The sequence below is a fragment of the Argiope bruennichi genome, chromosome 6 (assembly GCF_947563725.1).
Source record: "Argiope bruennichi chromosome 6, qqArgBrue1.1, whole genome shotgun sequence".
Lineage (NCBI taxonomy): Eukaryota > Metazoa > Arthropoda > Arachnida > Araneae > Araneidae > Argiope > Argiope bruennichi.
This window is the reverse complement of record NC_079156.1, coordinates 67095036-67109615: the sequence shown is the minus strand read 5'-3', so window position 1 is coordinate 67109615 and position 14580 is coordinate 67095036. Positions and strand designations below refer to the sequence as shown.

Genomic DNA, 14580 nt, shown 5'->3' with positions numbered 1-14580 from the left:
TGATACAAAACATTTATAATCTTTTATTTTTAGTTCCTATTCAAAACGAGACGCAAAACGACCTTTTCAGTGACAATGATTTTCGAAAGCATTTTGATTTATCATGCATACTTAAAGCAAATAGCAATTTGTATTCTACAGCTTTTGTCTCCGTTCAAATAAAATTTAACGCAAGGTCAATTTAATCATTAATGAGCAGCGAACAATAATTCGAAGCTGGTAGCTTTGCGGTACCGAAACCTCAACACTTTCTAGCCACTTCGAAAGTAGGATACAAAGCAACACTTTGCGCCTTTATTACTATGCTAACCCCCCCCCCCTCCCCGTATAACTTCCATTTCTAGATTTTCTCTAGCGACTACTTCACTTTACCCCCTGTGAAGTAACCTCTTCCTCTGATGCTTCTTTATTAAAGCTGTTGATTACTCTATACGCAGTAGTTTATCGCTATATTTGGCGAGAAAAATTTCAAGGTTAACCACACTAAGTTCATCGCCACGCTACATCTTGGCAAAGTTCTTTACTTCTTTTTGCAAAGTAGGTTGCCAAGAAACGATTTCTGCCCGTAGGCGCAAACGTAATGCTGTCCAAGCATGACGAGAAGCGAGAAGCCAGCGACCTTTTACCCGTTTTTACATAAAGAAGTTGCTCCCACACGTTAGTCTCGAATACGACGGATATTGTGGATACATTTTTTGTTTAAAATGTGTTCTTGTTAAGATCATCATGTTGTGCACTGCCATCGAAGGTGAGAAATTATTATTTCATTGTTAAGTTCAGTGACATGCATGATTCTGGAAACTTTTGTTTATCCCGTCTCCCGGTTTACAGTGCCAAGTTGAATTTCTGTGTCAAAATTTCGCTATGTGAAAAATAAAAGCGAAATGTGATTCAGTGAAAGAAAAATTCAAAGGATTTTTATTTGTATTAATTTCTTACTTGTTTCTAGAGACAACATTATGTGACGATGATTAAAAGAGAATTCCCATTGAATTTGTTGTATTATTTGTTAAAGTGGTGTAAATACTATAGTTGAATTTCCAGAAAATGAATGGAATTATGATGCTTTTATTGTTTTCATTTTGCTATAAACGGTATTATCAAAGGAAATACTAATACTTGGAGTGTTAGACTTTCACAAACTTGAGTTTAGAAATTGGTTTCGGATTTAAAAAAAAAATAATTTTGAGATATCTAACTTACTTGATTTTTATCCTTTTTTTTATTTACAGGTGTGTAAAACTTTTTCGCAGATTTTAATAGTAATATCAGATTATGTGTGAATATATGGGTTTTGTTTTAAAAATAGTATTGTCATTTATTCAAGTAATTTTTAGTACATTTCATTTACAGTAGATTAAAAAATAAGTGGGAATTTATTGTGAAGTATGTATAATAAGTACTGTATTAACTTGGAAAAAAATCATTGACAAATATTTCATTTTTAGTAATTTATTATTTTACATTATATTAATTATTATTACATTAATAATGTAATAGATAAAATTGTTAAATGTAATAATTTATTTCTACAGAAATTATTATATTATGTCTTATACATTGTATTTACCTATAAATTATTCAAAACTAGTTTATATTGTTATTTTTCCTAAAGTTTTTAAATTATAAAGTATAATTTTTACGCTAAATATAAAAGTTTAGTAAACATTTTGTAAATACTAGAGTATGCAAGTACTCTAAATATATATCATTAAAAAATAAATGTACAGTTTCGAACCTAAAGAATTTCTTTACATTTTTAGTTGGGTATAAATTTTTATATTTTTAAATTTAGATTTTTTTTTTTAAATTCATAACTAATTTTTATGTATTTAATTTGAAAAGAATCAAGAGTGTTCAAAATGTTTGCATTTAATACTTTTGTGTCACAAAAATAATTAGAATGAGTCAATTAAATTCTATCTAAGAAGTATTTAGTAGTGTTTATGTTTCAGTTTTAATTACCGAAGTAATGAATAGTAGTTCTTAAAATATTATTTAAAACTTGTATCATAATACTTGCATTATACTTGTTAGCTTATTTTGTAATATTTTAATAGATAAACAAATACTTTAATTATCGAATACAATTATGTGATCATAATAATTACATTATGCACATTTAAGGAATTAAAAAAAATTAGTGTGACTATTGTTGAAAACTTTTAATTATGTTACAGTAAAAATAAGATGTAAACTGTAAGCAAAGTATTACAATTATTTTAATTAATTAAAATATTTTAGATTGATTTTTTTTTATATTATATAACTCACAATAGCGTTTATAATAATGTATATTGTATACTCACAGTGATTATGAATAGAGAAAACTAGGAAACTTATATAATTAGTAGAGTAAGAGTCACATTTTTTTTTTTTTTTACAGTTTCTGCAGCTTACCTGAATTTGATATTGATTTTCAAGTTTTAGTTTTAAACTTTGTCAGCTTGTATTTTAGATAACTTCGTAAACCATGAAATGTGCAATTAATTACAATAATCCCCTTGTGTATTTCTAATCCCAAACCATTAAAAAAATGATTTCGGATCCAGTATAAGTATAAACTTGTTACATCTGATCGTGTAAAAGCTATGTTTATTTTTTTAAACTAAAGTTTTCTATATTGCATGTAATAAAAAAAATTCTTTGCTATTTATTTAAGAAATAAAAAATTCGTATATGGATTATTAATACCTGAATATTTTATGTTTAACACTGCAAAATGTTTTTCTTAGTCAAATAGAATAGCAGATTGCAATTGTGTAACATTTTGCATCTTCATAGCAATTTTTTTTAATGCTTAGTAAGGCTTTTTGAACTATTAAAAGTTTATTGATTTCAATTCTAAAAATATTTGCAACATTTTGATGTATTAGAGTTTTTTTTAAAGGTTAATATAAAATAAAAGTTCAGTATTTGCAGTTTCTTTAAAATATAGAAATTATTGGTAGATTTTACTTTGTTGACTTGTAGTATTATTTTGTTATTGTCTTAAAGAATGTTTAAAAGTTTATTTACTTCAAATTCCTTTTTAGATTATTGATCTGTTATTTAGAAATAATTTTCTTGTGATAGTTTTCACATACTAAGTGAACTATGGTTTTGATCTAGTAATTGCTATCTTGGAGAAATGAACATTTAAAGTGGATATACTTTCTTTACAAGTCTTTGTAATCTGAAGAATATTTCAGTTACATTGTACTTAAAAATAACTTACAAGTGAATTTGAATTATCTGGTTTGGACCAATTATAAACAGAAAAATAAATTATTCATTCACTTGGAGGGTTAACAATAAGTGTTTATTTGAAAATTTTTGTTTTTAAATAATTATTTTTAGAATTTTTGTTTCATGTATTGATTATGTTGTTTTATATTATTTTTAGCTCTTTCTATTACCTGAAGAAATTTTCTAAAAGTACAAAGAAGCAACATGAAATTTTCTTTGTATGGGAAATATGAGGCATAGGTGTACTGTTATCTTTTCTATACTATCATGAGAGAAGAAGATTTTGAAATTGCTATTAAGGTATTTATATATTTCACTAATATGTTTAAATTTTCTTAATTTGTTTCTGTTTGTATATGTCTCATAGATTAGTATATATTCATCATAATAAAAATTTTGTTTGAATTTTTCTTTTTAATATATGTAATATATTAAACAGATATATATCTGTGCAACTATACTTTAAAAAATAAAACTTGTTCTGCATGCATGCAATTTTTTGGTTCTCTTCAAAATGTTGAACTATTGATTTCTTAACTAAAACAGCATTTTGAAGTTCCTAATTCCCGTGTTGTACAAAAAGTTCTGCCATTAGTTTGACACTCTCATTTTACATTTTGCTTCGTTTTAATGATGATTTCATTCAAAAAATTTTATATTACGTATTTCAAACTGGTAATTATCTAGATGTAGCTGATTTTCATTTAAAAAATGCCATATATATATATATATATATATATATATAATATATATATTTGAAAATTATGCTTTCAATGTCACTAACACATTATTACTAACACACTATTACATTATACTTCAATAACTTCAATTTGCCTGCATTTTTAAAATTAGTTATTTTTTAATCATTTGAATCCAAACTTCATTCATATTTCTGAGTTGCATGATTTTTTACTTCTCATGCTCAGAATCTACAAGAACCAAAACCAAAATGCTTTCTCCAATGAAATTTAGAGAAAATTCCCTTCTTAATTTCTGTAAATTCTAAATATATTCCCATAGTCTCTTTTTCTTATGTTCTACTTTCATATTCAGACTCCATATCTGTTTATTCATGATTGTAACTAAGAAATCTTAATAATTGCTAAAAATTGAACTTAATAATCATGAGAAAAGTAATTGTTATAGAAAAAACTATTTCATATCACACTGCCTGCTTTATTTAAATTTCTCTCTCTGTATGAGGCAATGTTAGTTTGTGTATATCTTCTAAGACTACTAAAGTACTAGACTGATTTTATTCAAATTATACATGTAGAAATATTGAGGCATATAGATGTATCCTGGAAAGTTTCATAATAATTAACCAGATGGTTATTTTTTTATTCATTAAAAAATATTTATTGCAACTTTAAAATTCATGCTTCTGTCTCAGATCTACTTTTCCTACACCAATGGAGAAAAATTGCTGATTTCTCTCCCCCCCCCCATGCCAATGAGGCAAGCCTTTATGGCTTGGAAAATTATTTGCACATACACAGTATTTTAAACTATTTCCCCCTCTTATAGAATTTTAGGGACTGAGCTGTTTTTTATCCATGGCAATGACACAAGATGAAAAAAGTGTTTTGCCTGTTTCAAAGAAAAATATTCATTAAAAAAATTTTTTTTTTATGCACTGAAAATTAAATATCAATTAATTGATCTTTTGGATTTTCCTGATGTATTTCCAAATTAAATTTAAAAAAAATAAAGAAAACAAATTTCTAATCTAATTTTCTTAATCTCTAAATGCAATGGAAATTAGAATCTTTTTTTTTTTTAGCATGTGCATTGTGTTATTTACATTCTAACTTATAACAAGAATGTTAAAAGTTTCATAATGTTCGGTTTTTTAATGTCTCTTTCTGTTAAAAAGTTATTTTTTATTCTTTTTAATTTGGTGAAATATTAATTGTAATCCCTTATCATTCACTCTTATTTCACTGATTTAGATATTATGGAGATAATTTAAATGATTTTAAATCAGCATTCTTATTATTTGTGTTTAAAAAAAATTTGCACATTGAGGAATAACAATTTTTTTCTTTATAAAAAAATATGAAAATATTGATTTTAATTTTTTATGGCTAAGTTTTATTAATATCTTAACTTAAAATAGTTGTAAATTCATGAAATAATTCTCTAATTTAAACTCAGTTGAAATATGTACTGAAATTTATATGTGTTTGGCTCTTTGGGAAGGGATGTTTGGGAAGGGATTGTGGGGGGAGTTAAAGAAAACTTTTTTATTCCTCTTCCCTTCATCTTCAATGTGTTCTAATTTTTCATGTTCAAGAGATGTTCTTTCAATTTTAGATATTGGTTTGATATTTCTTTAATGCTTTTCTAAAAAAAGTAACAATTTTTTGTAGGTGGTTGTGGTGGGAAATGGCGCTGTTGGGAAATCTAGCATGATCCAGCGTTACTGCAAGGGCATATTTACCCACGCATATAAGAAAACAATTGGTGTAGATTTTTTGGAAAGACAAATTGAGTAAGTAACTTTTAAAAAAATAAAAGATTGTAATTTTGTTTTTGATAAAATGAACTGAATCTATATATATGAATATTTATATGATCAGTTACTGATAAGGCATGCAAATGTTTTTTGTGAGAAAATCATGTATAATTCATGTATAGTTTCATGTATAATTCATGTATAGTAAAATCATGTATAGTTTTAATTTCTCAGAGGAAATCAGAATTTAGCAAATTTCCATTTCTGTAAATTCAATATATATATATATATATATATATATATATATATATAATATAGGGAAGAAGGCTAGAAATTTTACTATAAAATATTTCTATTCCCTAAAAGAAAGGAGTTCTTTTTAAAACCAATGTTATCGTCATTTCTCATAACATTTATAGCCACATTCTGGTCATGCCTCCCAAGCACATCCCCAACCAAGCCATTCAAAATAATTACTTTTCTTCATAACGTATGGCTTCATTACTGAGTGTTAATTTCATTTAAAGTCAATAGTGTTTGGCAAAGTCTTGGTTTTCTGTCTAATACATGTTATGTTTAGTTCAACTTTAATACTATTCGTCTTATATGAAGACATGTTTTCTATAAAACAAACAGTGATAAAATAATTTCTTTTTTTTCTGTTGTATAACACTCCAGAAATATATCTGGTAATCATAAATTTTTGTAATGTGATAATTTTGAAAATGTGTATTATCTTGTTATTATCAATGAATGATAATGTTGGATGATAAAAGCCATTTGGAGTATTTGAAAAGGTATAGCTTATTAACCTTCATTACTTGCAAAAAAATAAGCTGTGCATAAAGTTTAAAACATAATTTTACTAATAAAATTTGTTTCGTGACTAATGAAACAAAATGTGTATAATTTTTCTCTGACCATAAATATGATATTTTTTTATTTGATGAATTCTATTCTACAATATAAAGTTGATAATTGTATCTAACAAATGAAGAAAATCCTATTGAAATTCATTATTATTTAAATATATTATAAATATGTGTTTTGTTGCCTAAGTCCCCCTTTTCTCTCTTTTTCACTGTGAAGTTACAATGGCGAAGATGTGAGATTGATGATATGGGATACAGCTGGTCAAGAAGAATTTGATGCCATAACAAAAGCTTACTACAGAGGTGACATTTTAACTTCTTGACTTATTTTTTAAAAATGATGCATTAAGTGTTAGTGAAATTTATTTTGCTAATTATAGTTCTTAGCATTAAAGTAATATTTGAAATACATCATAATTGAAATTCAGAATTTTCATTAATTCAAAATACATCTAGTCTTCGTTTTAAATCTTGTTCTTATTATATATTTAAATATTTTCACCTTAACATGCTTTCCTAATACCTTCAAGATGAATAATGCATATGTGCATATGAGATGGATTCTCCTTGGGCCATTGTGTGTGTTTGCATTGGACTCTCCTCTGGGATGATTGCCATATCCTTGTATCAGGCATTTGGAATGAAATGCTTTTCATTATGTGACACTTTATAATCTATGTTTTTTTATCAAAAGATTGGTCAAATTCATTAACATTTCTCTCTTCAAGGTTCAGATTGGAATTGGACAAAAGTATGTGAATCATTAGATTTTCGTAAATATAAACAGAAACATGTTTACTAATCTGATGGGAAACACGTGCTCATTGTGAAGTGGCTGTTATAATTTAAATCTCATTTGAGATAGGATGTTACTCTAACAAGGATCATGGTTACAAGACTGCTTATTTTTTTAGGAGGAGAGGGTGAATGATCGATCAATGGATTTTTTTTGGATGGCAATAACAAAATATTAAATAATTGATGATAAAATAAATAATTAAAAACTTAGAAGATGCAGAATTTTGCTCAAAGCAACATCAAATCCAAGTCACCTGCCTATGAGTATAAATTATGTAATGCTGATCTCTACTCTGATATTTATTTTGAAATTTTTCATATGGCTTTGAAACATTAATTATTACACTTTTTATAAAATATTTTAAAATATTGATTGTAAGTGTTTATTTTTTTCTTATGTTTTTATGTTTTGTATCAGTCTTGTACAACTTTACTATTGATCATAATGAAATGAACAATATTTTTTTATTTTTTAATATTAAATATCAAGTAATTTAAATTAATTTTTAAAATCATGATTTAAAATGTGATATCTACTGTCACATAATGAAAAATTGTTTCATTTCTTTACCAATAGTACTTTTTATGAATTATTATGTACATTTTTACAAAATGCAATGCGTGTTAGGCTTACCAGGGAAGGAAGATGCTCTGACCTGCATTATCAGTCAGTGTTTATTTAGTCCCATCTTGTGGGAACTCTATTTTTGACATCCATCCGTCCCAAAGTGATTAATAGATGGAATTATTTTATTTTTATTATTGTATGAGCAAATAAAATTGATACTATAGTTAAAAGATATATTTGATCAATTCTTAAATGAAAGAATTTATATATGTTTTTGTGCATCTGGGAGCTTAGAATTACATGAAATTTAAATAATTTTCTTCAGAAATGTCATTTCAAATCAACATAGAATATCAATAACTACTGTTAAAACTAAATTCTGATTTTATTTATCAATTATTTCAAAATTTAGCAGTGGTATATATATATTAAAAGTGGCATTGCCAAAAGAAAATAAAAATAAGTTAATGTGTTCTTATTGTTTTAAAATGTCATCTCTGTGAAAAAATCTGCTTTTCACTATATCAATATGCAGTATATATAGTTTATATTGATATGTATAATTTTTTCTGTTGCATAGTTGACTTTTTGGAACAATAAGAATGTATAAACTTGTTTTTCTTTCTTCTTGATCATTTTAATACTATGATATTAAGACCATATTTAGAATGATCTTATTACACATAATGATACAAACCATAAATTTTTTTTGTCTATTGGAGTTTTCATTGACTGCAAGTAAAGCCTTTTTTGAATAAATATTTTAAAACTTTTTATTTAATTCAAAAGTCGTATCAAAAATGTAATTTTATTATTTTTAAAGTATATGTACATATGTGTATGCTTTCAAAATATGTAAATCATTACAGCAAATTTACTTTACTATTGTATTTTTATAGGAGCTCAAGCATGCATTTTAGTGTTTTCTACTGTAGATAGGGATTCATTTAAAGCAATAGAATCATGGAAGAGAAAGGTACATTTCTATTGCTGATATTTAAAATTATTTTTTGAGTTCATGTGCATTTTTCTGTGTAAGATTTCTTTTGTCAATTTGATTTTAATGAGAAACATATCATTGTGCTCATTTTAACTTTACTTGTTTCTGTCTGTAGGTTGAAAATGAATGTGGAGAAATCCCTACTGTTATAGTCCAAAACAAAATTGATCTGATTGATCAAGCAACTGTATCTAAGTATGTTTCTTGCTTTTTAAATTTTTTTTTATTTTTATTATTTATATTTCATAAATACTTTCAATAAATATTCTATTTCTTTCTTGTAAAATAAAAGCTTTCTAAAAGTTATTTTTGTAGTTCATAGGAAATACTTGTGCTTTATATATTAATATTCATGATATTAAAATTTTTTGTTATTAAAACTTTTAGAGACGAGGCTGAACTTCTTGCCAGGAGGTTAAAGTTAGACTTTTTTAGAATTTCTGTGAAAGAAGATTATAATGTGTCTGAAGGTATTATGGTTATTATATATAAATTGTAATTTGTAACATTTTTTTTCTAATGAAGTTCTAAATTTATTTTTATATTTAATCCATAGTGTTTCGTCATTTGGTGAAGAAGTACTTGGAATTAACAAATGAACCAGTTGAAGAGTTCACGCCCAATATACATTCTTTAGGAAACCGTAAGTATTTGAATTTATTAACTTGATTGAAAATACTTTTAGATTTATACTTATGCATAAAACTAAAAGAAAGATGGATGTGTTATTATTCAGGTGTTTTTTTTTTTGTTTTTTTTTTAACTTTTAAAATTATCTTTTGTAAATTTAAGTAGAATATTATTCTGTTTTCTCATTATTTGTGTAGGTCATTCATACACATATCCATGTACCCATAAAATGCATTAAATATTTGGTTTCATTTAGATAGTTTCAAACTAAATTCAATTCTGAAAACAAATTTGAGAATTAAACATTTCCAATTGTTATTAACTTGATATATTGGTGCTGCTTTTATATTAAAAAAAATATGTACAAAAGAATAAAATTGTTGAAGAATGGAGATAAATCTAAGTTTTTGTATGCATAAAATTTCTTTTGATCAATCTTAAAGAGTAATTTCTTAATTTAAAATAAATATTTAATATTGTGATATTTTTGCAGTATGAAAGTATTACTTTAAGGAATTTTATGTACTTACTATTTTGAAAACTTTTTGAATCAGTTTTATTGAAATTTTTATAAAATTTGATTAAAAGTATTTATTAAAATTATAAATACTTTATTTTATTTAAATATTTTATAATTTTTAAAGTATTTTATTAAAATTTTTTAATTACTTTCTATGTTGAACTTTTATATAAAATTGTAATATATTGATTAATTTTTGATTGAGATGATTTTTTTCCCCCATGCTATCTTACTTTTAAGATAACTAAAGTATTTCTATTCATTTTCATATATTTTTAAAATTAGCCATTTTGTTTATAATTGTTTAACTTTCTTTATTATAAAGCTTGTGTCTTAAATATATCCTAATTTACCATAGATAGTTTTGCATTTCTTTTTAAAAATTGTTCAATAGATTGGATATTTATTGATAATATTTTGCATAATTTATTTATTTAAATTATATCCCTTCTCTTTATGGTATTTCTTTTTTTTTATTTGTGTGAATATACATTTTTTTTTACTTATTTCGCTGACAGTTGGCAAATTTCATTAATCTTCATTAATACAAATTTGCATTGATTTAATTAAAAAGGAAATTGCATATTTATTTGAATATACATTTAAATATATATATATAATTATTTTAGAAAATTTTGACTAAAAATTTATGATAGTAATGCAATCAATTATGTGTAAATTTCCATTAATTTTTCTCTCTTAAATTTAATTATACTTTATCATTAATTTCTCTTTGAATAAAACTTTAAAGATCATTTTTATAGAATTACCTATGACATCAGAGTGTGCAATTTTATTCTCTTTATAAAAGCAGTATATCTTGAGACTAAGAAAATATTACATAAAATCTGGAAAACATTTTACTTCCTTGAATCCTACATATGAATTTGCAATGAAATAGGCTTTTTTTTTTGATAAATTAATTGTTAGTGAATTTATTTGTGTACTGGCTGATAATTTGGCATCAAACTTAGTATAAATAATGTATTTGTAAAAAAAATAAAATTAAAAAAAAGTTTTGATATCTGGTTTATAATTATTGATACAAAATCATTTGTAATATTTCTGCTGGAAGACAGTGTATTATGAAAGAATTTATCGCTTTAGTTCTTTTTTTGGGGTTTTACATTTGTTACCAGCAATTTTTACCATTTCTATAACTAAATGCTATTGGTGAGTTTTATTCCTATTGGTGTAGACTATTATTCCAAGATGTATCCCATGGCAGACAGGAAAGACTAGAATCACGAAAATACTTCATTATTTCACTGTCTTCAGCATTTGCTATGGAAATTAGCAAAGAATTGACTTTAAATCAAATTTTCTAAATATATATTTTTTTAATTTGAATTTTCTTTTATTAATTCTTATTTGTTTCATTTTCTTATTTATATTTCAACTTTAATGTCATAGCAAATTTTTTTTAAAAATGAATGAGCTTGTATTTGGGAAAGTAGTATAAAATATTGTTTGTTCACTTTTTAATGCAAAATTAATTTAAATCATAACTCGCTGTGAAATACTTTTATGTTTCATTAAAATACAAAGCTTAAGATAAATGTACAATGAAGTTTCCTCTCTTAGTTTTTTATAGAAAACTTGACATATCAAATTTGAAAAATATTGATAAACGTTAAAAGATTTTTTTTAAATATAATAAAATATCAAATATATAAAATATAATACAAGACCTCGGAAACAAAGATGATGAAATGACAATTTCAAAATAATAATTTGACTCCAGATTTTGACCATTGACTAGATGGTATATGTCATTTGAAAACTGTTTAGGAATTTGGGAATACATATTATCTTATTAGGTAAAAAAAAATAATAAAAAGAAAGTAAGAAAAAAATAGTATGGAATGTAATTGGTTTAGGTAACTGGTTTAGGAATGGAAATAAAATGGATATTATCCTCAAATTAGTGTACCAGATGATAATGTGTTGAGTTATTTGTATGCAGAAAATTTCTAAATTTATTTCTTTGCAGTTCTGATATTATATTTTTTGTAGATTCAGTATTATGAAGAAAATGTGAGGCAGAAAAATATGTGCATAATAAAATGATGATATTTTTTATTACAGATGACTATGATGGTTACCCTCCACAAAATATGTACATGAGATCATCATATACTAATGCCACAAATGGAACTATTTCTTTACATAAACCAAAACGAAGTAAAAGTGGCAAAAAACACTTTTTCCGGAGTTGTCGTCTGCTGTAATACCGTCAACAAGTGTAAAATTGTTTTTATATTTATTTGCTTTTCTGTATATGAAATGTTGTAACATTTTCGATATGGTATTTCCTCCCTTTTAATTTGTAGAAAAATTATGTTGTTGATTTTTTTTAATTGTTGTAATTCTGACGAGCTTTTATATATACTGTGTTTTCATATCTTAATACTATACTTAATTTTAAGTCTACTAAATTTTCATAAAAAAAAAATCTTATTAAAATTTTGTTAGTAAATTTTTTATTTTTCAAATTATTTTGCTTAAATATGTGATTGATTGAAGGTAAAGAGGCAATAAATGTCCTCTAATTGATAATTCCTTCAAACAATAAATTGTTTCGTTTGGATAATATAAAGCTATTAGAAATGAGCACTCAAAGTAAATCAATCATAATATTTAATATTCATTTGAAAATTCTGAAATTTCAAAATTCTTCCTTCTTCCTCTATGGAATTAAAAAAATAAATAAAATAAACCTATGTAACCAGCATTGGAAGCTGGTTCTGAACATTTGGAAAGCTGATGCTAAAAGTATAATAAATATGACCATGCAAAGTATTAGTTATTGTGTTTTCTTACTGAATCATAATAAGAAAATTTTTATTATCCCTTTTATTCTGGTATATTGAACAAATACTATATAATTGTGAATATTTTTTTTTTATCATTTTACTTCAATGTAAATGTCTGTAAAAAGATTTTACTCTAATTTTCTTTTGTTGTATTATAAATTGTTTTTTTTCTCAATTTTTTTTGTTTGATATAATAATTGTTGACAAATTTTCAAGTTAAGAAAAGTATATATTTGTAATTTTCAACCAAATGAAAAATTCTGAACCGTCCTAAGCTTTTTGTAATATTTGTCTTGAAAGTTATGCTTATAAAGTTGGTGTATTATTTTCAAAGTGATTTTTAATATATATTTATATTAAAAATAAAGTTATCAAGTGTACTTACTCAAAACCTTATAGTGTATTTATAAGAAAATTTCACTAGTGTATAATGTCTCTAGCTTTTTCACTTTATCTCAGACACAAGTTAACAATTTATACAATTATACAAGGTGTTTGATGTAAATAAATATTTAAGTAACATTTAACTCTTAAGTAGATATTGATGAGATGTCGGCTATTTCTATGTTTCTGAGGTAGTTTAATAATCATGCTTTTGTCCAATCTTTTAGAGACATCCAAGTTTTATACTTTTTTATACCAAGAAAATGATACTAAGATCACTTTATGGATGAGTTTTCTGTTTTGTTTAAACACATGAATTTCTGGTATACCGATTTTTGACTTAATCGTTTGTTTGTGGATATCTTGATTTTTCCCCCATAAAAGCCATTATGTTGCCTACACTTTCAATTTTGGCCCAAACTATTTTGGAAAATTAGAACTTTCATTTATTGCTGTATGTAAGTAAAACATTTAAAGATTAAAAAAAAAATGGTTTTGGTTTAATAACTTTTTGAAAAAATGCTGAATATGTGCATATTTTTACAGGTTTTGGATCTTTATAATATAAACCTCATTATATAGAATGGTTGTCATAATTTCTTCATTATTGTTTTGTCTGGCAATGTATAAATCAAAAACTGAGAATTAATTTCCTCTTTCAATTTGAATTTGATTAGGATACCAAGCAGTCAGATAAACTAAGAGTGAAATGACTCACTATTAGTTTAGACAAATGGTTTTGGTGATTGTTTTAATGTCAAATTCTAGTAAATTATATTCGTTGGGTTAGAGACAAAACAGAAATCTTATTCATAATGACGTAGAAATTGCTGTAACAGAAAATAAAGCATAAGTTTATTCACCCTTTTTCAATGTAGATTATTACTGAAATTTGTTAAAAAAATTTTTGCCATCTGTCTATTTGAATGACTTACATATATTTATTTAATGAATACAATGTTTAAAACTGATTTTATTTAAGGAGAAAAATAAGAAACCGTCCATTTTATTTTTCTTTTGTAAAAATAAGTGTACTTAAGCTTTCGTCAACACAAGAATCTGTGCGAGTTCTGCAATATTGTAAAATATTGCTATATCTTGTATTGCAAAATGTACAATTATATAATAAAAGATTTTCATGTTGATGAATGATTTAACATGCTAATTATTAAATTTATTCTTATATATATACACACTGTTTCTTCTTTTTACCTTACCCAAACAGTGCAATATTATCTTTATGAATATGTGTGTATGTGTTACTTTTCCAAGTTTCTGTAACATTCAGCACATTTGTTAAGATTAT

At 24.7% G+C, this 14580-nt stretch overlaps 1 protein-coding gene across 1 annotated transcript; it reads left to right on the top strand.

Annotated features, from left to right (window-relative positions):
* The first annotated feature begins 479 nt into the window (after positions 1–479).
* On the top strand, positions 480–14419 carry LOC129972717 (ras-related protein Rab-23-like). Its single transcript, XM_056086956.1, has 9 exons — positions 480–748; positions 3386–3528; positions 5601–5722; positions 6776–6861; positions 8824–8900; positions 9040–9119; positions 9312–9394; positions 9481–9567; positions 12163–14419. Exons 2-9 carry the CDS (start codon positions 3496–3498, stop codon positions 12303–12305), a joined length of 711 nt encoding a protein of 236 aa, XP_055942931.1. The 5' UTR covers positions 480–748; positions 3386–3495; the 3' UTR covers positions 12306–14419.
* Positions 14420–14580: the final 161 nt, after the last annotated feature.